The sequence below is a fragment of the Malaclemys terrapin genome, chromosome 2, assembly GCF_027887155.1.
Source record: "Malaclemys terrapin pileata isolate rMalTer1 chromosome 2, rMalTer1.hap1, whole genome shotgun sequence".
Classification (NCBI taxonomy): Eukaryota; Metazoa; Chordata; order Testudines; family Emydidae; genus Malaclemys; species Malaclemys terrapin.
In genome coordinates, this window is record NC_071506.1 from 208,588,282 (window position 1) to 208,614,434 (window position 26,153).

Below are 26,153 nucleotides of genomic sequence, written 5' to 3' on the forward strand. Positions count from 1 at the left end.
TGAATGCAGCTGGAGTCCACGCTGATAATTCCTAGTGGCTAGTACCAGCTCCAGTAGGGCAGAGTTACGATTGTATGGTCCTTTACCTTACCTCTGTATTTCCTCGTTTTCAGAAATTTTTGCTGAACACAATGTCCTGGAAGGGCACAAGCTAACACCAGGCAATCTTAACTCGGCATTAACAAAGTTTTTTGCTGTTTAATTGTATTTTGTTTTTGCAGACTTCGGTACAGGAGTGAATTGGTGGGGCGGGTTTGGTAAAATTTTGGTTTCTCTCCCAAAGCTATGAAGGAGGAGATTTCGAGAAGGCTGCCGAGCTGTACAAGAGAGCCATGGAAATCAAAGAAGCAGAGACTTTATTGATAGGAGGAAAAGCAGCTTCCCGACCCTCATCAAGTGGAGACACTTTCAGTTTAAGAAGTACATTATCTCCAAATGTTTTTCTCGACCATGGACAAAGGTGATGCAAACTGGCACAAAAACAAATGCTAGTGAAGAATGCTTGATGGTTAAGTACTTAAAAAAAATCTGAGCATGCTTCAGAGACTAAAAAATGATTTTAGGAGACAAAATGTTTGATGAATGAAAATATGAACAAAATTTTACATTTTAGTTTAAGATATTTCCGTTCATGCTAACTTTTTTGTGGACCATGTGGTACAGAGTTACTTCTGTGTTACACACAGGCATTTAGTGAAAGACTGCTGCGTGTGTTCTATTAGTTACTTGTTCAGACTGTAGCTGTAATGCCAGAAAACATTGGTTTTGTTTTTCTCTATACCTCTGTGAGCTACAGGGTATAATCCGTAAAACAGCTACGGGTTGTTATTCCATGTCAGTTCCTTCAGTGTCCACACTGTTACGGTGTTTGTGGAATTTTGTTATTGTACCTTTCCGTCTTTTCAGGAGCAGTTTGTTATTCAGGGACACAGTAATTTTAAGAACCATATATTGTGTTTCCACCCAAAGAAGGAAAGTACCCCAAACTTCACCTGCCCATGTTTTAGCTTTAAAGAAATTTGTACAAAGGAAACTGGGTTCTTAGTAAGACACGCTTTTGAGTTTTTAGATCATGGTTGTTGACAGAGGGCTTGTCTATGTGGTCAGTTTGTACATGGCAAACCTGGGTGTAAATCTACAGCCCACCAGCCTTCACAATAACTGGCCATTGGGACCCTGATACACACAAATTTCTGTAGTGTGCTTTGATTTCAATCTGTTTTGAAACAGATTGAAGTGCACTATAGAACTTTTAGTGCATGGTAGGAAGGTCCCCATGGCCTGCGAGTGTGCAGCATGCTAATGCACTGTAGATTTACACCCCAGCTTGTCATGCATGAACTGATGATGTAGACAAGCTCTGACTAATATTTTTGTCCTCTCTAGCTAAAGCTTTTTAATTGGTGTCGGTTATATCCACTTATTTTTAGTAGGAATATGCTTTTTCAATGAGTAACCCGAGAGAAAAATATTATGAATTAATTGGGGACTGGCGCACACCTCTGTTTTAGTAGAGAAAAACTGCTCAATAACTCCAGTATACAAGCATACTTGTATTAACCAGGAGAAAGAACAGAATAGCATCAGTGAATAGCAGTAAACTGATTTTGGCACCAATGAATAGCAGTAAACTGATTTTTATTAAACTTACAATGGAGTATTTCTCCCAGGTAGTTACAATGATCAATTAAGTCTGTTTGTTTACAAACAATAAATTCACTAATTTAAAAATGACGTGCTCCTTTTCATACTTTAGAGTTCAGTGTCAGATCTATGAGGAAACTTCATTCATGAACTAATCCATTTATTCAGCTAGTGCTGAGGCTGTTTATCTCAAAGGGATACTATTTATCTTTTCCTCCCCCCCCCCCCCCCCTTTTTATGGTAAGCAATTAAGTCAATTCCGCACCCTCCCCCCCATTCAGCACTTTTTCTGAATAGAAAAAGAAATTTTAAATAAGAATGTAACTTGGGAATGATTAGTTTTATAGTGCTGCAATGAAAAATGTACAATATCAAAACTGACATTGAGCACTAAAACTTAGTTGAAGAAGAAACTTCTAACAGACTATACAAACGATATGAGGTTCATGCAGCATAGAAAAAGTTGTTTTTATTTAGACAAAAATTGTAATCTTCTTCTAAATTTCAAACAGATGGATGTTTGACTTCTTTGTATTGGTGTCCAAAACAAGTATAATAGCTCTCTTGATACTCCTTCTGTAGAAAACATATCCCACCAAGTCCTGTTTGTACATGAAATTGAAGCATTTGTATATTTGGTATAAGCCAAATTCTATGTAACTTAATGATCACAGTAGAACTCCACATCAAAACGAATAGTGTCTTCCAGTGTATCAGCAGAGATTTAATAGAACAGATCCATAGCAAGGTCTCATTATTAAGATTCACTGTTAAAAATTTAAGTTGATAGTATATTGCAGCTTACAACATAAATGAACAAAGTTAGCAAAAATATACAGCATTGAAGTGTATTTGTTCACTGAGTTGCAAAAAAAAAAAAAAAAAAAAAATCAGACATTTCCACTAGATTTCTCACTCAGAGAAATACCATGGTTCTCTTTAGACTTCTAAATTGCAATATGCTTTAATTGCAAAGGTGAAAAACGTTATCAGCCACAGGACTTGTTTTTGTTGGGTTTTTTTAAATTCGTTTTAAACACTGGTACACAATCTTCTGCAAAGTTAGGTCTCACCACTACCTCACTTTACAATATGGAATGGGCAAGTGTAAAAGTTGCTTTGCTAACTATAGTCAGAAGTCAAGAACTATTTTGTATTCCCTAACAACATCTCTCCAATAATTTTATATATGTATTAATTTCAATTTTTGTAAAACTGTACATAGGATAAAATTGTAAATAGTTGCCTTTTTATAAAGCTGTCAGCCATGTAAAGTAGTAACTAAATCAGTGGTTCTCAAACTTTTGTACTGATTACCCCTTTCACATAGCAAGCCTCTGAGTGCGACCCCCCCTTTATAAATTAAAAACACTTTTTAAATATATTTAACACCATTATAAATGCTGGAGGCAAAGCAAGGTTTGGGGTGGAGGCCGACAGCCCCCATGTAATAATCTCGTGAGCCCCTGAGGAGTCCCAACCCCCAGTTTGAGAACCCCTGAGCTAAATGCTAGCCAAATAATTCTAAATGGATTTTAGAAATATAACTCGCTTTCAAAAGTAAACACAGAATGGTTTTTAGGTGTGTTTGAAGTTTCCTGTACAGTTAATTTTTTTCAGTGATAAGTCATAAACATTTTTAATATGTAAACACATGGCGGTCAGCTGCAGTGATGACATGCTAGGAGCTATTTTGGTCAACTCAGTCATTGACTCAGTAACAAAGAATTCATACCAAAACACTTGTGCCTTACAACTGCACACTCATACCACTATCAAACACAAAGCAATGTATACACAAATACTTCTTTATGAAAGAATAGGGATGTGACACAAACTGACAAATCACTCAACCCTTTAAAATTTTTCTAGTGAAATTTATGGCCTATGAAAAGATTGAAGCCTTCCATTTACCTACAAAACAGGTACAGCCACACTACAAACTTAGACAACATAGCCCATTGAATAGTAGCCAGCTGGATGCTTACAACTACCACAAATCTGGTTTACATTTGAAGCGGTAACGTACATGTTAAAGACTCCATTATCAATCCCCTGAACCATTCTATCCAGACAAGGTTACTCCACCTTTAATTTCCCCCATTTTGCCAACATGTGGAATATCATTCCACATCATGTGTTATGCTTACCTTTAATTTTTCCCTAGAGATTTGGACCCTACCATGATGAGAAATGAAAACTTACAGTAGTACAACTTTGTATTTTAAAGCAGTATATAGATAGACAGCAGAATACAGTTATGAGATGCCATCTCCAAGTTTTTATAGTTCTGTTTTACCAAAAGTTCAAGTTTTAAGACTGGAATTTCTTACAGGACCTTATTTCTTGTGATATATCTTGATTCAGCTCTAGTGCAAGATCCCAAATGTTAAATTCAGTATTCCATTTGCCTACATGTTCTTCATCTTGGCCATGAGTTCTTCTAGGCTTTCCTCAGACTCTGCCACTGTTGTTTCCCCAGCTACAACATTCTCTTCCTATTGGCAAAAGGGGGGGGGGGGGGGGGGGGGGGGGGGGGGAGAGAATATTTAGTTCCTTTGCTCTGAATAAAACAGGATATAACGGACCCAAGGAGTTCAGAATACAGAGTTCTTGCAAGATCAGGCCCAAACATTACAACATAAGATATTCCATAGCCATTTTTATATGTCTGACCCAAAATCCATTGGTAAACTCCATTCTGATTAGGATTTAAGAAAATGATTTTTTTGATGCATAAGTATGGAAGTTAAATTTCCCAGAGACTGAGCTTCAGTTTTATGGTAATTTGACTGCATCTTTCTTTTAAAGGATAAAAGTAATTTGTAAAAATGGTTTTGACTGTCTAAACAACTGGGGAATTCCTCAGTGTGCTTAAACCTCAATACAAATAGAGAAACAAATTCATTAATTCCTGTTGCCCTCAGAACTAGCTTCAAGATAATAAATTGTTTAAAATATATTGTAAAGACTCAAGCAATAATAATTTGATTGTAAGATATACTCAGATTGAATATACAGGTGTGCAATTATTTTACTAGAATTGTTACAGATGGGGTTTTACCATGGACAAATGGTAATAAGTTGATAAACTGAGGAAAATACATGATAGTTATGTAATAACTGAATGCTTTTTAGTACATTCCAAAGGACACAGCAGACAACTGCTTTACAGTGTTTTCCTCTATAACTAGTTTCACATAATATAGAACCTTCTAATACTGTCATTAAATAAATCTATAAAAAAGGGTGAATTAACATTACCTTGTTTGGTATGGTGTATGCTACTGTAATTCCCTTTGGAAGATCAGGAAGTGGACCAGAAGCAGCCTTCAGTTCCTCTTCTGAAACCTCTGATACCAGCTCAATACCTAAGTGTCAAAATGTCAACTAATTATTTAAATAAAAAACTAATCAGAGGATCAAAGTTATTACCATTAGATGAAAACTGCAGCAACCAGAGCTTATTAAAATAAAAAGAGTACTTTAACAGCACATCCAGTAAGAGACCTTTTAAGTCAGATTCTCTACAACATATTTTAAATAGCTCCAGGGATGGGCCTTTCAACTCCCCATGGGTACTCTTTCATAGTCTAAGTCATTCATTCATTTTTTTCCTGATAGTAAGTTTATATTTTCATTTTATTAAAAATACAATATTCAGAGAGTAACCATTTCAAGAGTATATGAATTTAATTTTTTTGACAAGTGTGCTGACAGTTTCAGCCCAATTTTCTCAGTTGTTAATGCCCTTACAGGGAATTTTTATATATATATATATATATATATTATATATTTTAACCCCTTATGTTACAGAAACCTGATTATAATGAATATTCGTTGACAAGATATTTAAATAGACATGCGGATAAACTTAGACCCAAACTTGAGTTTTGTATAAAAGTTCCTATAAAATCTAATGAATAGATATTTTCACAAGATTAAAGAAATAAAATGAAAATATTTTATTTAAACATACTTCTGTAGTGTTGAGATTAAATTTTAACCTGTTCAATGTATGAGAACCAAAACATGAAATTGTTTTAGATTTGTCAGATTTATTAGAATTGAAAAAATGTGAGTAACCGATAGTGTTTAATAAAGATTAGTTAAATTCCCTAAGTTGTTGGCGGTGTGCATTCAAGTTTGAGGTGATTGCTTACCCCAGTCATTGTCTTCATGAACTATTTCTTCTTCATGTTCAACTACTACTTGTTTTGGTTGTGCAGCCTTTTTTTCCTGAAGAGACAACATGAAAAAACAAAACACAAACATGAATTTGTGATTATTTTTGTTGCAATATTGAGGAGAGTTAAGACAGTCTAAATATTTATGAGAGTTTGTTTATGGCTTTTTAGGAAACATTTAACGGTGACCTGCAAAGGATTAAAAGAGGGCATGCTCCTTTACTATGTATAAAGAAGACCTGAAAGGATTTCTTCCCCCAATTCAACATCAATGACTAATGAAAATTTTGGGGAAAATAAGATTTTGAATATTCAACACTCACACTCTTTAATTAAGAGGTTAAGAGAGCCCACAATATACATCGTTAAACCTTCCACAAATCTTAGAGCAAAAGCAGGGAAGAGCAAAGGTGACACTCTTGACATAATATAAAAAATAATAATAAAAAACAGTTCAAATCTTCTTTATTCATCAGAAAGCAAAGCATAATTTCTTAAAGAAATCCATTAAATGTCATCTTTACACACTGTTAGGCCCCAATCCTGCAACCTCTTACATATGTGCTTAAGTGACAAATACTTTATTAGGGTTTTTTTTTTTGCAAAGCGATAAGTTTCATAAGTTTCTCTGCTTACCTTTTACTTTAAGATGACCTACAAATACTTCTGAAAATATTTCAAATCTAACTTTAAAGTTTGTGGAAACAGCCTGTCAACACTGCTTCAATTCAGAATGATCTGCTTTATTTACCACAGACCTTCAGCATGCATTAATAGATGGATTTTTACCTTGTATTCTTCCTGCTGTTTCCTGCAATTTTTGTCACTGCAGTGTGGGTTTGGTTTCATGGTCATAGTTGGAAAGAAATCCTGCATCGCATTGTAACCAAGATAGTAACTCACAGTACCAAAATTTAATAAAAACCTGGAAAAACAGAATGAGAACTGCAGTGAAATGAAAGTATTTTCTTGTTCGCAGATTCAAGGTGAGTTGCCTAAATGCTTTTTCCAGATGTTATATTTTGTACCCCTCAGTCGTGATACTGTATTGTTACCCTAAATTACTCGCATTTGGTTTTAAATTACCTATACCCACTTCAGAAATTACGTAGTAGATCCTCACTTGGTGTAAATCAGCATAGCTTTATCAGATAATGGCACTATCCTGAATTATACCGCACGAGAATTTGGCCCTATGTTTGTATAGGTATAAACATGAGAGATGACTCACGGATGAAATTTGATACTTGATTGCAAACCCAGGAAATGGTAAGTTTAGAACAGGGATCGGCAACCTTTGGCACATGGCCCGTCAGGGAAAACCGCTGGCGGGCCGGTTTGTTTACCTGCAGCGTCAGCAGGTTTGGCCAATCGCAGCTCCCACTGGCCGCGGTTTGCTGTTCCAGGCCAATGGTGCAACCTTCCCCTCCACCCTACTTGCGTCCAATCCCATTCAGTCAGGGTGGAATTTTCAAAAGCAATTAACATTGGCTTAATTCTCCTCCCACTGAAGAAAAATCTTCAGTGGGGGCAAAATTAGGCCAGGCTGACCTCTTGGAATACCCACACTAAAAATAGTTTTTCTTATATTTATTACTAGAGAACCAAATTCTGCCTCTATGTAAATTCACACAACATATACTAAAGTCAATGGAACACCTCTGTAGCTGAAGGCAAAACAACCCTCTGTTTTACTTCACAAGATCTGGATTGTTTTTAATTCGTCATCTGCAGCTAACAGCATCTGGACAATTATCCCCAGAATGAGTTTGTCTAAAATAGGATTTTAGCACACGAACTCAAGAGACAAAAATCCTATTTTCCAGACTTAAAAATAAGGAAGGAGAAACAAATTTATGCACACGGAATTGTTCAAATTTTCTCATGGGCATAGTTCTTTGAACAGCTGGAGTTTGTGATATTACTTGTAGAAAATTTTACTATACAGTAAAAATATTTATAGCTGTTTTACATCACTGAACAGAAACTGTGCAGGACTAACTCTCTTCCCAGGCTTTGTGCAAAGGAAACAAAGAAATTATTCTGCGACTTTGACGTTCTTCAAGACTTCGTGATACTTTTTTTTTTTTTAATTCATCTTGAATTACGAAAGAGCACTTGAAACAATCTGTAGAAAATGGTAGCTCCAAAACAAAAAGTTCAGTGACTCAGGATACGTCTACACTGGGGGGAAAACAAACCTGTGGCAGCAAGTCTCAGAGCCTGAGTCAACTCACTCAGGCTCACACTAAAGAGCTAAAAAATAGCAGCGTAGACTTTTCTGCTTAGGCTGGAGCCTGGGCTCTGAGCCCCTCCCCCCACCACCAGGTTTCAGAGCATGGATTCCAGCCCAAGCGGGAACATCTAAATTGCTATTTTTAGCCCCACAGCTCGCGAGTCAGTTGACCCAGGCTCTAAGACTTGCTGCCATAGGGTTTTGTTTTGCAGTGTAGATGTACCCTCCTATCACATATCTTGGTAGCAACTCCTTTAAGCAAATGCCTTTGTACATGAGTGTGTATGAAAGAGAGGCAGACCTGTCACTGGGAAAGAAAGATCACCAATCTCATAAGCTTAAAGTCCTGAAGACATGAAGCTCTAATGATCAGAAAGAAGCCTGTTGTATTCTTTATAACAAGATATTGTAAGTTTAGTCCCAGAAGTTCATTCAAATAACTTACTTCAGAACATTTTGTACAAGAATCCCTGCAACTACTCCCATAGTGGTAGGAAGGCTGGCTGCACAAACTCCCTCTCGCTTTAATGTTTTTTCATCAATATTGGCAGCAACTACAAGTGGGGGAGCACACTGGGAGGAGAAAAAAAGAAATCTCATTAAAAAAATGAATAAAAACCTCAGACCACACAAAGGCAATAACCAGAATTACTCTGAACTAAAACAAGCTGTGGCTATATAGCCTTGAAATACCAGTTTCACACCACACATCCTGTTTTAAAAAGCACAAACTAGAAATACAGGGAATCCCAGATTTCAGAAAAGGACCCCTTAGCCAAGGATTGCATACCGCAAAACAAGCAGATTCACCAGGTATGATAAGTTGTATATGTCCTGAGACTGCATTTTCACTCACTCCAGATTCCATCCATGTTTGTCCAAGCTCATTGCAGGCCTTGAAAGCACAAACATACCCAAGAGTTACAATAAATTAACACTGTAGAAGTTTGTTGCAAAAGGTTATTAGAAATCATGCATTACACTGATGAATCTGTGACTTTTACCCCTTAAAGCCAGAAGACAAAAGAACTGTCAGATTAAAAGAGGTATTACTATAAACTATTTCTGTGCCTTTTTTTAGTAACTGACAATAATAAAAATCAAAGGCCAAATATGGGTATCGGATTCAGGAGGGCAGATCTCTGCACTTGTCTGGAGCACCATAGAAATCAATGGGGCTCTGCACATGTACAGGGCTCCAATTCACAGTTGCCAGATCAGGGCCCAGGAGTCTAATATGGTTTATTAGGATTTTCTATTCAATTTCTTTACTGTTTTCTCCCTTTAATTATATTTATTTTACACACATGCACACACAAGCATGGACTTATTATATTTATACAATTATATGTGTCATATATACACATGCTGCTCAAGCTAACAGGTGGATGGCAACAAAAACGTGTGTTTTGGAAAATACACTGCATTTGTTACAACTGTGAAGGAAAACTGCACAGTAAAAACTGCATACTGCCTTAATAATGTACATCAAAATATAACGATTCTTAGCAAATTTTCCACAGGATAGTTATACAAAGAAAGTCATTAGTGAATTTAAACAGGGTTTACAAGATGACTCAATACAAATAAAATTTAATTAAAAAAAATACACTTTTCCTTTACTAACCATTTCTTACTATCACATGTAATCTGTTTTACATCTACTCGTTATGCTCCAAGAACTGAATAAAAAGCTCATTTCCTCCCCACATTTCCTTATTTTCACATATATCAACAGTATTAGCAAACCCACAAGAGTATGCGCAGACCTCAGATGCTGTACTTACAGTGTTAATTGCCATACGAGCTTCAAAGTTGTCCACGCAGCTCAGTACAAGATCAACAGGTTTCCCTTCTTCTAACCCACCATAACTAAAGTAAATACCACAGTTTACATGAGGATGGTTTGCAAAACACATTAAAATTGTAATCAAGACATTTCTTTCTTTTCATTACATAAATTGATGGGAAATATATTCCTAGCTAACAAAATAGTATGGATCCTATTTAACACTCTCAGTCTCAAACAATTCAATAAAACCCTGTTTATCCAAAATGTGCAGGGACATCCATAGAATTAAGTACAAAAGCAGTCCTTAAAAATGGGGTCATCTGAGGAATCATAAGAAATTCAGATAAGAGGATATTTCAGACTAAAGGAAATATCACTGGGTATAATTTTCACCTCTTACAAATTTTAAGAAGTGTAGTATAAATTTTTATTTCCCCTAAAGGTTTCTCTTTGCATAACATATCTGCAGTCATTTCAGAACTAATTTGTGCGATATTAATTACACTGTGTTATTTTCAATGGAAATGAGAGTCAAGCTACTCAAAAGAAGGGATGTGCAATTTGATGTCTTTTTAAAGAAGTATGACAACATATGGAATCTTCAATTTGGCTGGAAAGCTAAAAATACACTAATATAAACAAGGAACAAATTTAATTTAAAGTGAGACAAAAGTAAATGCTATTTACCAAGATCTACTTGGATAGCAGGGCTAGGAAACAAAAAAGTGTCTTTAGATACATATATTTTACATAAAATGTGATTGTTTTCCAATTGGATGCCTAACGTTTAAAAAAATTATGAAGTCAATAGAGTATTTTAGACTTTACCAACAAAAATCAAAAGAAGTCGTGTGCTTTTCTCAAAACATTTTACCTTATTCTGTCCATGAAATGTTGGAAGTTATCCACTGTTGTGATATTGTAGTTATGTACTTCAAACTGAACATCAGGATTAATATTCCTTGTAAAGAAAATAAAATCAATCAACAGTGATAATGAGTGCAGTAGCAACCTCAAAGAACTCCCTCCCTCATCCGAGTCACAAGCACTGCTGGAATTTTTAGAAACACACTTTAGCTTAGAAAAGGTTAGCTAGTATAGCTATTCTGGCAAACCCTTCTAGCAAAGACGCAGCCACTACTGGCAAAAATGTGCTTATGCCAGTTCTCTGAATGAAAAGCTTTACTGGCAAAAATCACTTTTTTCTGGTCTAACTGCATCTGCACTAAGGCTTTTCCAGTGTAAAAATGTCATTAACCAAAAAACAAAACAAAACAATCCTACATCTACCCTACATTATACCAGCAAAAATTCTAGTGCAGCTCAGTCCTTGGACTCCACATGAACATGCAACTTTGTTGTGGGTTTTTTTGTAGAGTGAAATATCTGAGTTTGAATTAGCAGCCTATGTTAAACATATTTGATACCCACTATATACCTCAAAGTATGCTCCGCTGCCTGCACTTTACTTAGTCCAGCTTGATGAGGTTGGAAGAAGAGCCTGTTCATGTTCGCCAACTCCACCTTGTCATAATCAAACAGTAGCAGCTACAATGAAGATTATAATAATATATATGAATTTTCAATGGGTCTCTGCTGATGAACACCATGTTGGTATTATAAACAGCAAACTGTGACAGGCCCTGATCCTAGAAATACATGTGAGTAGTTCCATCCATTTTACCAAGTCTACTCATGTGCAAACCATTATTGAGGTGTATTGACTGCAGAACTGGACCCTAAACTACTGGTCACTAAGACCTGAGAACACCAAACTGTTCAGATCAAGGCACCAGAACGATGGTTAACAGAACACATTTATCTAAAACAAGCCGAACATTCAGCAAATTATCCACATCAATAGACACTAACTTTAGTGACTGTTCTTTTACATTCCTATGTGTGATTATTTCAAGATAATTTCTGATTGTATTTTTGAGTTGCAAATCTAGCGTGTAGATAACAATTACTCATTTTCAATGACTAGCTAATACAGAAGAACATCTGATATGTCAGCTCTTATCAGGTCAGTAGACCAAAAAGTCAAGTATCCTGTCTTAGACAGAGGCCATTACCAGCTGCTTTAGAAGAAATCACAGAATCATAGGACTGAAAGGGACCTCGAGAGGTCATTTAGTCCAGTCCCCTGCACTCATGGCAGGACTAAGTATTACTTAGACGAGGAGTTCTTATCCTTTTTCTTTCTGAGCCCCCCCCCCAACATGCTATAAAAACTCCACAGCCCACCTGTGCCACAATAACTGTTTTTCTGCATATAAAAGCCAGGGCCAGCGTTAAGGAGTAGCAAGTAGGGCAGTTGCCGGGGGCCTCACGTCACAGGGCACCCCGCAAAGCTGAGTTGCTCATGCTTCTGCTTCACCCCCGGATGGCAGGGTTCAGGGCCCCAAGCTTCACCCCTGTGTGGCAGGGCTTAGACTTTCTGTCCTGGGCCCTAGTGAGTCTAACACTGGTCCTGCTTGGCAGACCCCCTGAAATCTGCTCATAGCCCCCCAGACTCCTGGTTGAGAATCACTGATCTAGACCATCCCTAGCAGGTGTTTGTCTAACCTGCTCTTAAAAATCTCCAATGATAGATTCCACAACCTCCCTAGGCAATTTATTCCAGTGTTTAACTACCCTGACAGCTAGGAAGTTTTTCCTAATGTCCAACCTAACCGTCCTTGTTGCAATTTAAGTCCATTGCTTCTTGTCCTATCCTCAGAGGCTAAGGAGAGCAATTTTTCTCCCTCCTCATTGTAAGAACCTTTTATGTACTTGAAAACTGTTATCATGACCCCTTTCAGTCTTCTCTTCTCCAAACTCAACAAACCCATTTTTTTTCCATCTTCCCTCACAGGTCATGTTTTCTAGACTTTTAATCATTTTTGTTGCTCTTTTCTGGACTTTCTCCAATTTGTCCACGTCTTCCCTGAAATGTGGCACCAAGAATTGGGCAAAATACTCCAGTTAAGGACTAATCGGTGCAGAGTAGAGCAGAAGAATTACTTCTCATGTAGCTTACAAGACTCCTAATACATCCCAGAATTATATTTACTTTTTTTTTTTTTTTTTTTTTGCAACAGTGTTACACTGTTGACTCATATTTAGCTTGTGACTGCTAAGCAGTCATTTCCCATTTTGTATGTGTGCAACTGATTGTTCCTTCCTAAGTGGAGTACTTTGCATGTGTCCTTACTGAATTTCACCCTATTTACTTCAGACCATTTTTCCAGTTTGTCCAGATCATTTTGATGTTTAATCCTATCCTCCAAAGCACTTGCAACCCCTCCCAGCTTGGTATCGTGCACAAACTTTATAAGTGCACTCTCTCGGCCATTACTGTATCTAAATCACTGATGAAGATACTGAACAGAACCAGACCCAGAAGCGATCCCTGCAGGACCCCACTCAATATGGCCTTCCAGCTTGACTGTGAACTACTCCTCTCTGGGAATGGTTTTCCAACCAGTTATGCACCCATCTTACAGTAGCGCCATCTAGGTTGTATTTCCCTAGTTTGTTTATGAAAAGGTAACGTGATACGGTATTAAAGGCCTTACTAAAGTCAAGATATACCCCATCTACCACTTCCCCCCATCCACAAGGCTTGTTAGCCTGTCAAAGAAAGCTATTAGATTGGTTTGACATGATTTGTTCTTGATAAATCCATGTTGCCTGTTACTTATCACCTCATTATCGTCTAGGTGTTTGCAAATTGATTGCTTAATTATTTGCTCCATTATCTTTCTGGTACTGAAGTTAAGCTGACTGGCCTGTAATTCCCTGGGTTGTCCTTATTTCCCCATTTTATAGATTGGCACTCTATTTGCCCTTTTCCAGTCTTCTGGAATCTCTCCTGTCTTCCATGACTTTTCGAAGATCATAACTAAGGGTTCAGATATCTCCTCAATCGACTCCTTGAGTATTCTAGGATGTATTTTATCAGGCACAGGTGATTTGAAGACATCTAACTCGATTAAGTAATTTTTAACTTGTTCTTTCCCCATTTTAGTCTCTGATCCTACCTTATTTTCACTGGCATTTACTACATTAGACGTCCAATCGCAACTAATCTTTTTGGTGAACACCGAAACAAAAAAGTCATTTAGCATTTTGGCCATTTGCACATTTTCTGTTATTGTTTTTTCCCCCTCGTTGAGTAACGGGCCTACCTTGTCCTTGCTCTTCCTTCTAATGTATTTGTAAAATGTTTTCTTGTTACCCTTTATGTCTCTAGCTATTTTATGTAAATGACATAACCTGCTTATTAGGATGAGTTATGATATAACCGCCTCATGTTTCTTCCCGAAGAGATAGAAATTAGTTTTTGCCCTGAAGCATGAATGTTTAGATCCCTTCCTACACTTAAAAAAACCTATACTATATTAACCCTAGATGTTCTCGTTACCAATATAAATCTAATTTTTCCTGCTGCTAAGCTCTTGGCCGCTATATCTTGTGACAATGAGTTCTATGTATTAACTGTGCATTGTGTGAAAAATTGTGTTCACTTATTTGTTTTAAATTCATTGCCTCTCAATTTAACTTAATGTCCCCTTGTTCTTGTTTTTATGAGAAAAAGAAGTGCTCAATCTTCCTTCTCCGCATTATGCACCCCCCCCCCATCTTTATTAACAGCTTTTCCCCCTCCACTGCCTTCTATGGCTGAACTAAAAGCAATACAGAAGGAACCTGATCTGACAGAGTGTGGAGCACCCAGCTGAGGGTGATTTGCAACATACAGGACTAAGCCCTAGATAAGTCTACTTGAACAGAGAACAAGTTACCTCAGAAGACTCATCACTTTCACTGTTTTTGTCAGTATTACTCTTTTGTTTGCTTCAGCTGACTAAAATTGGTGCAGACTCAAACAAGAAATCCATCTTGCCAGTACCTATTATATATATAGGACTAGTTCATCTGTTTACTGGTACATGAAGAAAATGTATATTACCTTACCAATGCCACATCTTGTCAACATTTCAGCAGTTACACTGCCAACTCCACCAACACCTACTACTGCTACCGTAAAGGTACGGATTTTCTGTCAAGAAAAATAAATACAGATTAGTACATTACAAAGTAGCCTGCATGAGAGGAAGTAAAAACAGTTTTCTAAAACAAATATAATCATACCTCATAATCTTTCACAATTCCCATTCGTTTTAATGCCATCAGGCGGCTAGGAAAAACAAAACAAATAAATAAATAAACCATCCAACATAGTCAAGGAAAGCTCTCTCAAAATCACCAAGATTCAACTTTTTATTGTTGCTCAAATAGTTGTAAGAGTAGAATGACAAAGAACAAGCCCCAGAGGAGCTCAAAAGGACAGGCAGGGCAGAAAAGGTGGGGGAGTTGCGTTGTATGTAAGAGAGGAGTATGACTGCTCAGAGCTCCGGTATGATACTGCAGAAAAACCTGAGAGTCTCTGGATAAAGTTGAGAAGTGTGAGCAACAAGGGTGATGTCGTGGTTGGAGTCTGCTATAGACCACCAGACCAGGGGGATGAGGTGGACGAGGCTTTCTTCTGGCAACTAGCAGAAGTTGCTAGATCACAGGCCCTGGTTCTCATGGGAGACTTTAATCACCCTGATATCTGCTGGGAGAGCAATACAGCGGTGCACAGGCAATCCAGGAAATTTTTGGAAAGTGTAGGGGACAATTTCCTGGTGCAAGTGCTGGAGGAACCAACTAGGGGCAAAGCTTTTCTTGACCTGCTGCTCACAAACAGGGAAGAACTAGTAGGGGAAGCAAAAGTGGATGGGAACCTGGGAGGCAGTGACCATGAGATGGTCGAGTTCAGGATCCTGACACAAGGAAGAAAGGAGAGCAGCAGAATACGGACCCTGGACTTCAGAAAAGCAGACTTTGACTCCCTCAGGGAACAGATGGGCAGGATCCCCTGGGAGAATAACATGAAGGGCAAAGGGGTCCAGGAGAGCTGGCTGTATTTTAAAGAATCCTTATTGAGGTTGCAGGAACAAACCATCCCGATGTGTAGAAAGAATAGTAAATATGGCAGGCGACCAGCTTGGCTAAACAGTGAAATCCTTGCTGATCTTAAACGCAAAAAAGAGGCTTATAAGGAGTGGAAGATTGGACAAATGACCAGGGAGGAGTATAAAAATATTGCTCAGGCGTGCAGGAGTGAAATCAGGAAGGCCAAATCACACTTGGAGTTGCAGTTAGCAAGAGATGTTAAGAGTAACAAGAAGGGTTTCTTCAGGTATGTTAGCAACAAGAAGAAAATCAAGGAAAGTGTGGGCCCCTTACTGAATGAGGGAGGCAACCTAGTGACCGAGGATGTGGAAAAAGCTAATGTACTCAATGATTTTTTTGCCTCTGTCTTCACGCACAAGGTCAGCTCCCAGATTGCTGCACTGGGCAGTACAGCATGGGGAGAAGGTGACCAACCCTCTGTGGAGAAAGAAGTGGTTCGGGACTATTTAGAAAAACTGGACGTGCACAAGTCCATGGGGCCGGATGCGCTGCATCCGAGGGTGCTAAAGGAGTTGGCGGGTGAGATTGCAGAGCCATTAGCCATTATTTTTGAAAACTCATGGCGATCGGGGGAGGTCCCAGATGACTGGAAAAAGGCTAATGTAGTGCCCATCTTTAAAAAAGGGAAGAAGGAGGATCCGGGGAACTACAGGCCAGTCAGCCTCACCTCAGTACCTGGAAAAATCATGGAGCAGGTCCTCAAGGAATCAATTATGAAACATTTAGAGGAGAGGAAAGTGATCAGGAACAGTCAGCATGGATTCACGAAGGGGAAGTCGTGCCTGACTAACCTAATTGCCTTCTATGATGAGATAACTGGCTCTGTGGATGAGGGGAAAGCAGTGGATGTGTTATTTCTTGACTTTAGCAAAGCTTTTGATACTGTCTCCCACAGTATTCTTGCCACCAAGTTAAAGAAGTATGGGCTGGATGAATGGACTGTAAGGTGGATAGAAAGCTGGCTAGATCGTCGGGCTCAACGGGTAGTGATCAATGGCTCCATGTCTAGTTGGCAGCCGGTTTCAAGTGGAGTGCCCCAAGGGTCGGTCCTGGGGCCGGTTTTGTTTAATATCTTTATTAATGATCTGGAGGATGGTGTGGACTGCACTCTCAGCAAGTTTGCAGATGACACTAAACTAGGAGGCGTGGTAGATACACTAGAGGGTAGGGATCGGATACAGAGGGACCTAGACAAATTAGAGGATTGGGCAGAAAAAAACCTGATGAGGTTCAACAAGGACAAGTGCAGAGTCCTGCACTTAGGACGGAAGAATCCCATGCACTGCTACAGACTAGGGACCGAATGGCTAGGTAGCAGTTCTGCTGAAAAGGACCTAGGGGTCACAGTGGACGAGAAGCTGGATATGAGTCAACAGTGTGCTCTTGTTGCCAAGAAGGCTAACGGCATTTTGGGCTGTATAAGTAGGGGCATTGCCAGCAGATCGAGGAACGTGATCGTTCCCCTTTATTCGACATTGGTGAGGCCTCATCTGGAATACTGTGTCCAGTTTTGGTCCCCACACTACAAGAAGGATGTGGAAAAATTGGAAAGAGTCCAGCGGAGGGCAACAAAAATGATTAGGGGTCTGGAGCACATGACTTATGAGGAGAGGCTGAGAGAACTGGGATTGTTTAGTCTCCAGAAGAGAAGAATGAGGGGGGATTTGATAGCAGCCTTCAACTACCTGAAGGGGGGTTCCAAAGAGGATGGAGCTCGGCTGTTCTCAGTGGTGGCAGATGACAGAACAAGGAGCAATGGTCTCAAGTTGCAGTGGGGGAGGTCCAGGTTGGATATCAGGAAAAACTATTTCACTAGGAGGGTGGTGAAACACTGGAATGCGTTACCTAGGGAGGTGGTGGAGTCTCCTTCCTTGGAGGTTTTTAAGGCCCGGCTTGACAAAGCCCTGGCTGGGATGATTTAGCTGGGAATTGGTCCTGCTTTGAGCAGGGGGTTGGACTAGATGACCTCTTGAGGTCCCTTCCAACTCTGATATTCTATGATTCTAGGGGTCCCAACTCCCATTTCTTCCCAAATACTGTATACTATTTCCTTATGAGTAACTTCTCCATAAGTAACTCATAGTAAAATACTGCACTCTTAAAGACAGAAAATACAAAATAGTGTTATAATTCATCACCAAGAGACAGGTAGGGTTTCGGGGGGGGGGAGGCGGATGGAGTGGGGTGGCACATCACACCACTTCCTAGTGAATGAAACTGGGGCAGATGTCTTAATTTGCTTAACAAATAGCATCTCCTAAACAGGGGTCGGAGTCAGACCTTCCCCTACCGACACAGTATAGGGAGCCTCCCTCTCCCCACAAATCCCCTGTACAACAGCCCCCATATGGCAGCTCTCTCTAGTCTCAATAAAACAGGTGCTGACTCCTGCTCTCTTCCATCTCTTTCATAACAACCCCCCATATGGCAGCACCCCTCCCTGCTACCCCAAACCCCTACGTGCCAGGCTTGTGCCCAGATGGCAGGACCCCTTCCCCCCACACCCCGTGGCAGCCCTGTCCCTTCCTCCCACGCCCGCATGGCTGCCCCCTCCCAAAAGGCAGGCGTCCCCCCAGGGCAGCCCCCCGCCGTCACCTGTAGGGATTGGAGTCGGTCACCTCCGGGCTCATGCTCTCGATGCGAGCCCGCTGGCCCTGCCCGCCGCCCCGCTCCCTGGCCAGCGCCTCCTCCAGCTCCCGCACGCGGAGCTGCAGCTTCTCCACCAGACTGGCCGAGGCCATGGCAGCGGCTCGCGACGGCCACACACTCGGCCCGGCCGTGCAGAGACACGTCCCCACTCCCGGGAGGCTTCCGGCCGGGAGCCCCACACGCAGGGCCCTCCCCGCTGCAACCCAGCCTGCGAGGAGAGTTCCGGGCACAAAAGAGCCCGAGCTGCAGGAGAGAATAGGGTTTTGGGGGGCGAGTCTATTGCTGTCCGTGGTGTGTGCACGACGGATTATCATAATAATAACGATCAATAAATAGAAAAAAAATGCTAGTGACTGCCCCGGTGAAGTCAGAGCCCAAAACGTTGCATCTGAAAATAACAATGTGTAGAGAGAAGAACAGGAGTACTTGTGGCACCTTAGAGACTAACAAATTTATTAGAGCATAAGCTTTCGTGGACTACAGCCCACTTCTTCGGATGCATATAGAATGCATCCGAAGAAGTGGGCTGTAGTCCACGAAAGCTTATGCTCTAATAAATTTGTTAGTCTCTAAGGTGCCACAAGTACTCCTGTTCTTCTTTTTGCGGATACAGACTAACACGGCTGTTACTCTGAAATGTGTAGAGACACTGCCTTGGAGGAACAGAGATACATTGCTCTCTACAGGAGACATACATAAGGCCATTCACGGTATTATAGACGATATATGCACTCCACTGTACAGGAGGCACAGACACTGCTCTTTACTTAGAAGATAGACACCTTATGGGGAATACACGGTTATGATAAACATTTATGGGCCATCTGTGGCATGTTTTGATGCAAAATATCCTGCATTACCAACCCTAAGCATTCAAAAAATCTTGAGTCAAGCCCCTAAAAATCAGGAGCTTAGCTGAAAAATAAAGAGATTTTACAAAAGAATACATTTTGGGTTCTTTATATTTGTCTTCTGGTTTTTGAGACTTTAAGGTTCAAATTTTCAATGCTTTCAGGCCAACCATGAGGGCTAGAAACTTCAATTTTTAAGTGAAGGCCCCAATTCTTATGCAACCACTTGACTCCGGAATTTGGAAGTTTAAAGAAAAACCCAAATATAGCAAGATTTGTGATAAAAATCAGGATAATGTCACAACATCATTTTCATTTAAACATCACACAGCAGGCTTAAAAGCTGATGTTTCAACATGGTTTTCACTCACTGTTGTGAGATGGTTCCGAAGAAGTGGGCTGTAGTCCACGAAAGCTTATGCCCTAATAAATTTGTTAGTCTCTAAGGTGCCACAAGTACTCCTGTTCTTTTTGCGGATACAGACTAACACGGCTGCTACTCTGAAACCATCACAACATGATTGCTGTGATGCAGCTGTGAGTTAAAAGTCACCTTGTGGTTGTCTGTGATACATTGCAACCAGGTTGTCAATGTGATTGCACGTGAAATGCTCTGGCCAGAGCTAGGGTTGGAATCTTCTAAACCTGAATCAAAACAAACAAAATGACCGAAGTGTTCACATTTTATACTAAATCGTCACTTTTTTTTTTTTTTTTTTTTTTTCCAAATCAGCTCTACAGTTGGTCGGAAAACTTGCAAATGTGGCTGTGACAACATTTGGCTGTGACATACACATAGGTGCCAGCACCTGTGTCTGCCTGCCTGTCTGTCAGCCACACTCCTGGCATCTCTGAGAAGTGGTGAAGGAGCTAATTTTGCTCGCACTGCCGAACTGGCCAGACCCCTTCACCCTGCATTACCGAACTTCAAGCAACTTACTCGAGCCTTGCCCACGGGGGAGGGTCCTCCAGGCAAGGGGACTGTCTGCGCCAATAGCGTACGCCGGGCGAGGGGTGCCGCCTGGCGTAGGTCAGGGGAAGGGGGTGTGGTTACGCTGCTAGCGTACATGCGCTGGCTGGGCCCGGCAGCAGCGCTGAGAGGGGCTGAAGATGGCAGCTGAGCCTGGCACTACAGCGGTGAGGGAGCAGCACAGGTTTGACCAGGGAGCCCTGGAGAAATACCTCTCCCGCCATTTGGCCGGGTTTCCTGTGCAGCCCCCCGAAGCGCTGACAGCCAGGCAGTACAGGTAACCCTGCAGGCGGGGACGGTCTCCCCACTCCCGTGCTGCGGCTGCCTCTCCCCATTGCTCGCCCAGGACAAATCACAGCGGTCGCTGCTGGCCTGACGCTGGGGCAGCGAGTCATGACACCAGAACAGGGACAGTGAGAGGTGCTAAGGGAGCCTTGCTTGCACAATCTCTTCGAGAAAATTAGCCCTGGAAACCTGGGATGGCCAGGAGAGCTGGGCCGCCTGCCCCTAGATTGTGGCTTCTTCTGATGGCACAAATGTCTGTGTCTCAGCGGTTGCCCGTGTAAGATTGCGAGGGCACTGCCACTGTGTGAAGCGAGCTATCATTTAGGTCCGTGGTTCTCAACCCTGGGGGTACTCAGAGGTCTTCCAGGGGGGTACATCAACTTATCTAGGTATCTGCCTGGTTTTACAACAGGCTACATAAAATGAACTAGTGAAGTCAGTACAAACTAACATTTCATACAGACAAATGAGAAAGTAAGCGATTTTTTTCAGTAATAATTTTTGTATTTTTATGTCTGATATTTTAAGCAAGTAGTTTTTAAGTGAGGTGAAACTTGGGGTATGCCAGACAAATCAGACTCCTGAAAGGGGTACAGTAGTCTGGAAGGGTTGAGAACTACTGATTTAGGTAGCCCTAAGAATGACTTTGGCAGCTGTGAATGTTGTTTGTGGTAGATAGGGTCATCCTTCAAAATATGAAATAAAGATAAAAATAATAATTATCCTAGAAATGCTGGGAAGGATGATCACCCGTAAGGGAGGCAAAGTGCCTAGTTTTTGGTATCTTAACTGTTTTTAGTGCATCCATCACCTTAGTGTCTATGATAGGCAGATTACAGATGTTGTCAAAGTTTATCAGTTAAATACATGTATTGAACAGAGCCAGAGGTGTGTGTTGTACTGCACTGAGCTCATTGTGCAGTTAAAGAGGGACAACAAGGAAAATCATGACTACATGTTACGGTAATGCAGAAACAAAATACTGTAACTTCTGTTATCAATAAAAAGAACAGGAGTACTTGTGGCACCTTAGAGACTAACAAATTTATTAGAGCATAAGCTTTCGTGGACTACAGCCCAATTCTGTTATCAATGTGAAAGTTCACCAGTTACAAAACATGTTATTGAGTTCAAAGTTTATTTACTGTAAAACAGCAACCTATCCTGTTGGGCACAAATTCAATGTGAATAAACAGTATTTGCTTTAAGGACAAATTCTTTGATGAACTCTTTTATGATTAACTCTGAGTGATGGGGCCTTTGGGGTTCTCTCATGTTCTATGGCTTGAAGAAAGGGACCAGATAAATTAGCACATGTGTGATCTAAAACAAAATACTTGTAAAAAGTGAGTTAAGTCTTCTTAATTGGATCTCAAAAAAGTGAGAGGTGACAATATACCAAAAAATTGGAAATACTGGTAATCTCATTATAAAACCGCTAGTGGCTTTTTCCTCCCCAAGAACATGACATCACAAGACCATGAGTCTAAGAATGTGACATTCAAATATATTTTTTTATAATACTGAAGACTGTATGATTACATCTACCATAGCAGAATAGACAAAATAGATTTATGTCCTTTGTAAATTTAAATGTCTTGCATCAACCTAACTCTGTAGTGTAGACCAGACCGTAGACACTTAGGAGAATAAATGTAATTGACTTGCAATGAGATGCAGTTTTCTAAGCACCTAAGTCATTTCTAAAAATGGAACAAGGGCTCCTAAGTCAATTAGGCACTTTTGAAAATGTTACTGTGACAGAATGCACCCCTGTGTTCACACCCCACACACTATTATAATAATCTTTGTACAAAATATGCCTTGTAAGGAATCATTTGAAAACTAATAACTTGCTGGTCAATAACATTATGGTGAAATGTGTGTAGCAACATTATATGTAAAGTTAAGAGTATAAGATGAAATCATGACTGAAGTATGTTTGCCAGACAAGTCTGGGATGTGAGGAAGCCTGTTTTCCCAAGACAAAGGCAAGTTGAGGTGTCATCAAAGTCAGGTGACACCCCTAGTCAGGTGTCATCAAAGCTGATGGGCCATCACCTAACAGGTGGCCATTATTTGGCAAGGGAAGAGGGCAGGAACAAAGAGATCTACATTTTCGCCAACAACAGCATACACAAGTGAAAAGAAACAGCATGAAACCTCCTTCCTCCATCAGACTCCATGTCTCCAGGCTCTCAGTGAGAAAGAATTTTAACTAGGGGTCACACTCAGGAAAGTGCTTTTCAAAGGGTGACTCAACTATAAAAGTGAGGGGCAAAAACATCCCAAGTTATCTTTTCCTGTCTCTCGGTCTCTTGCATCTAAGAGGACCTTGGGAGCAAATTCTTACCTGAAACTTTGTCAGCAATGCCACTGAAAACCTGTGGTAAGAACGTCACTTTGAATAAAGTCTAGTTTGTTAAGTTTAGTACTAGAAAACATTTTATCTTTATTTTTCTTGTAAACACTTTTTATTTGATGCCTTAATACTTGTACTCACTTAACACCTATCTCTTTGTAATTAAATAAACTTGTTTTATTGTTTAATCAAAACAAATCCAGTGTTGTGAACTGTATGGGCAATTCCATTGAAAGTGGCAAATTGTTGTATATTGACCCCTTAGAAAGGCAAAGAACCTAATATATCTGGACTATGCATTAGAGGGCTTGACAGTGCAGAGCAGACATGTTTTGGGAAAATCTGGGAATGGGTTGGGGTAATTCTGCATATGGTAACCAAGGCTGGTGGAAGCCAGAGTGTAACTGGTATGTACTGACAGGTTGTAGGTGTCAAAGCTGCTGAACCAAGGCAGTAGCTGTAGACAAAACTCCAGGTGTGATCTGCTTGCTGGCAGGCTGTTTGTGAGTGACCCAGGTTGGAAGCTACCTCCGCAAAGCATTATGAGACACCCAAGGTTGCAGGGCAGTGGTGAAACAGCCCCTCAATAGTACTGGATTGCAACCCGGAATGTCATAGTTACCCATGACATAATAAAGAGGGTAGCAAGATAGTAGGCGGAGGGTTTAGGGAAGAAGAAGAAGGGTAACCAGAATGATGACATGGTTATTTGGCAAGCATAGCATGGAGGAGCAAATATATTTATTTTAAACAAAATAAATTGATGTTTTAGTCATCTAATATCTCATAGGGGTTGGTGCAGAGTGAATCTTAAGGAGGAACTTGAATGAGAAGAAGGTAGTGGATCAATCCAGGGCATTGAAGGTGAGGACTAAAAGTTGGAACCTGATATGGTGGAGAAAGAGGAGTCCCTGAAGGGATTTAAAGGGGGAGGGACCCTCTGGTTACATTGTTTGGTAATAAATATGATATTAAGATTGGAGGTGTGACTTAATAACATACTTCCCAATTTCAGTATTCATCTTTAAAAAACTCTCCAGTTGCCTCAGGCAGTGCCTTAGGGACAGATCACGCACTGGATGAGTATGAGCAGACCTTTGTGCCCATATAGATCAACATGGGCTTCACTGGGGCTCAGTGCTAATGCAAAAGTCCACCTGCTTGGATTCCATCACAGGATTGGGGCCTTGATTAGAGAACTATCTCAATGTGTGCTGTATTCAAGATATGACCTGTTGTCACAGATGTACAGGATCTGTGCTGTGTCTTCGCCTTTAGGCAGTCTTCTGGAAGTATCCCTTTATATGCCAGATCGCCAATGTATCACACTTGTCCACAAGGGTTGGTCACTTGGCCTCAACTCCTCTGATACCTGGCCTCTGGGCTCTAACACTCCTCTTTCTCATCATGAGCACTGAACAGTGAGTCCCAACTGAGGGAAATTCCTGTTCAGAAACTTTTACCCCTAAATATACATCTGCAGCAAGACTAGGCAGCCTTTTCAAAACAGAGTAGGGTTTATTAATCAACTGGAATATAGCACTGGGAACTCCTTAGGTTAGTGTAGAGAAGCAAAGGTTAAGACGGTTCAGACTTGGCCACAGTTAGGGCTTGTACACACTAGTGCTTACTTTGAAACAGTTTGTTGCTCAGGGTTGTGAAAAAGCTGCCCCTCTGAGCAACATAAGTTACACTGACCTAAGCACTGATGTGGACAGCGCTATGTCCATGGGAGACGCTCTTCCACTGACATAACTACTGCCACTCAGGGAGGTGGAGTAATTATGCTGATGGGAGAGCTCTCTCTGGTCGGCATAAAGCGTCTGCACTAGCAGCGCTACAGCAGGACAGTCGCACCACTGTAGTGATTCTAGTGTAGACTAGCCCTTAAAATTCCACCAAGCCAGGTTGCTCTAGTGCCCATCTTGGCTTTCTCTGTCTATTGATCCCAAGTGAGAACTGCGGTGTCTCTGTCAGCCCAGTTCTTACTGCAGATTCCTGTCACCTCCAGTACTTCCACTTGAAAACCATGCTGAGTTTCCATGTCCAGCCTGCCTGAGCATCCTGCTGTTAAGTGTCAATCATTTAGTCACTGGGGTTCCCATTGTTTTTTGTGGATCTTCCATTGATATGTGTTGATTCCAGCCAGCACTTGATGGCTCATTCAAATCATCCCAGACAGTTATCTGGCACAAGGGCCGTCCCTAGCTATTCTGGGACCCTATGCTGCCCCCATGTGGGGGAGAGGCAGGCTTCCGTGGGGGGAGGGCTGGCTTGGGGGCAGGGGGGAACCACCCCCCAGCACTCACCGGCAGCATGGCTGGAGCCGGGTCCCTGCACTTCCCACTGCCGGTGAGTGCAGGCCTGGCCCTGCTGCAGTCCTCAAGGGTGGGAAGAGGTGGGGCGGGGGCAGAGGAGGGCGAGGGCTTTGGGGAAGGGATGGAGTGGGGGCGGGGCTGGGGAGGAGCAGGGGTGGGAAACGCATGGGGAAGAGGTGGGGGAAGAGGTGGGGTAGGGGCTGGAGCAGTACACAGCTGCGCAGGGCACCAGGAAATTTGGTGCCCCAAGTTTCCTGGTGCCCTACGCAGCTGCGTACTTTGCGTATGGGTAAGGACGGCCCTGCCTGGCACAAATATCTTATACCTTTTCTCTGTTCCAAGGGAAGCATTTTACCCCTTCTGCACCCACGAAGTAACAATACTAAGCCTAAGGGTCAACTGCCATAAGTATCATTCATAAAGTGTTACAGAAAATACCCATTTCTGTCACATCTATTGTAAGTCAAAGGAAGTTTATGCACTACTGTAAAAAATATTAATCTATTTTTCTTAATCCAGATTTGTAAATTTTCAAGGCTACTACTTTTCATCCAAGAATCTAAGTGAGCTTTGAAAACATTAACTGATCTTCACAACATCATTGTGGGTGTTACCTCCTTTCTACAGAAGAGTAAACAGAGGCATAGAATAACTGTGACTTTTCCAAAGTCAAACAGGAAACATGTGGCAGAGCTGGGAATAGAGTCCATGACTACCGACTTTCTGAACTGTCCTCTGCTGATTTGTAAGATTGTATGTTTAAAAGAACACCCTTGAGATGAATTCCCTAATTGTACCTGGACATCCTCTTCAGCCCAAACAATGATATGCACTTTTCCAATTTGGAGTTGCTGTT

At 40.9% G+C, this 26,153-nt stretch overlaps 3 protein-coding genes across 5 annotated transcripts in view; 2 read left to right on the forward strand and 1 right to left on the reverse strand.

The window, feature by feature from the left end:
* The window catches only part of NPHP3 (nephrocystin 3), a 52,351-nt gene extending 50,617 nt beyond the window's left edge, over positions 1–1,734 (forward strand). The window contains exon 27 of the mRNA XM_054019672.1: positions 284–1,734. Coding sequence (XP_053875647.1) covers positions 284–464 — 181 coding nt within the window. The 3' untranslated portion in view covers positions 465–1,734. The remainder of the gene's footprint in view (positions 1–283) is intronic.
* Positions 1,735–2,091: 357 nt separating this feature from the next.
* Positions 2,092–20,008, reverse strand: UBA5 (ubiquitin like modifier activating enzyme 5). 3 transcript variants are annotated; one of them, XM_054019676.1, is made up of 12 exons: positions 19,734–20,008; positions 14,996–15,041; positions 14,814–14,903; positions 11,298–11,407; positions 10,734–10,820; positions 9,855–9,939; positions 8,858–8,962; positions 8,513–8,640; positions 6,621–6,756; positions 5,808–5,883; positions 4,909–5,015; positions 2,092–4,142 (listed from the first exon to the last, which is right to left on the reverse strand). In XM_054019676.1, the coding sequence occupies exons 2-12, from the start codon at positions 15,032–15,034 to the stop codon at positions 4,056–4,058; spliced, it is 1,050 nt and encodes a 349-aa protein (XP_053875651.1). In that variant the 5' UTR covers positions 15,035–15,041; positions 19,734–20,008; the 3' UTR covers positions 2,092–4,055. The 3 variants fall into 3 exon arrangements, with proteins under 3 accessions (XP_053875651.1, XP_053875653.1, XP_053875652.1); XM_054019678.1 differs by lacking the exons at positions 14,996–15,041; positions 19,734–20,008 and having other exon boundaries at positions 14,819–14,905; XM_054019677.1 differs by lacking the exons at positions 2,092–4,142; positions 4,909–5,015; positions 5,808–5,883; positions 19,734–20,008 and adding an exon at positions 18,458–18,676 and having other exon boundaries at positions 5,890–6,756.
* Positions 20,009–20,423: 415 nt separating this feature from the next.
* Positions 20,424–26,153, forward strand: part of ACAD11 (acyl-CoA dehydrogenase family member 11) — a 59,394-nt gene continuing 53,664 nt past the window's right edge. The window contains exon 1 of the mRNA XM_054019673.1: positions 20,424–20,609. Within this exon, the coding sequence (XP_053875648.1) occupies positions 20,473–20,609 (137 nt within the window). The 5' untranslated portion in view covers positions 20,424–20,472. The remainder of the gene's footprint in view (positions 20,610–26,153) is intronic.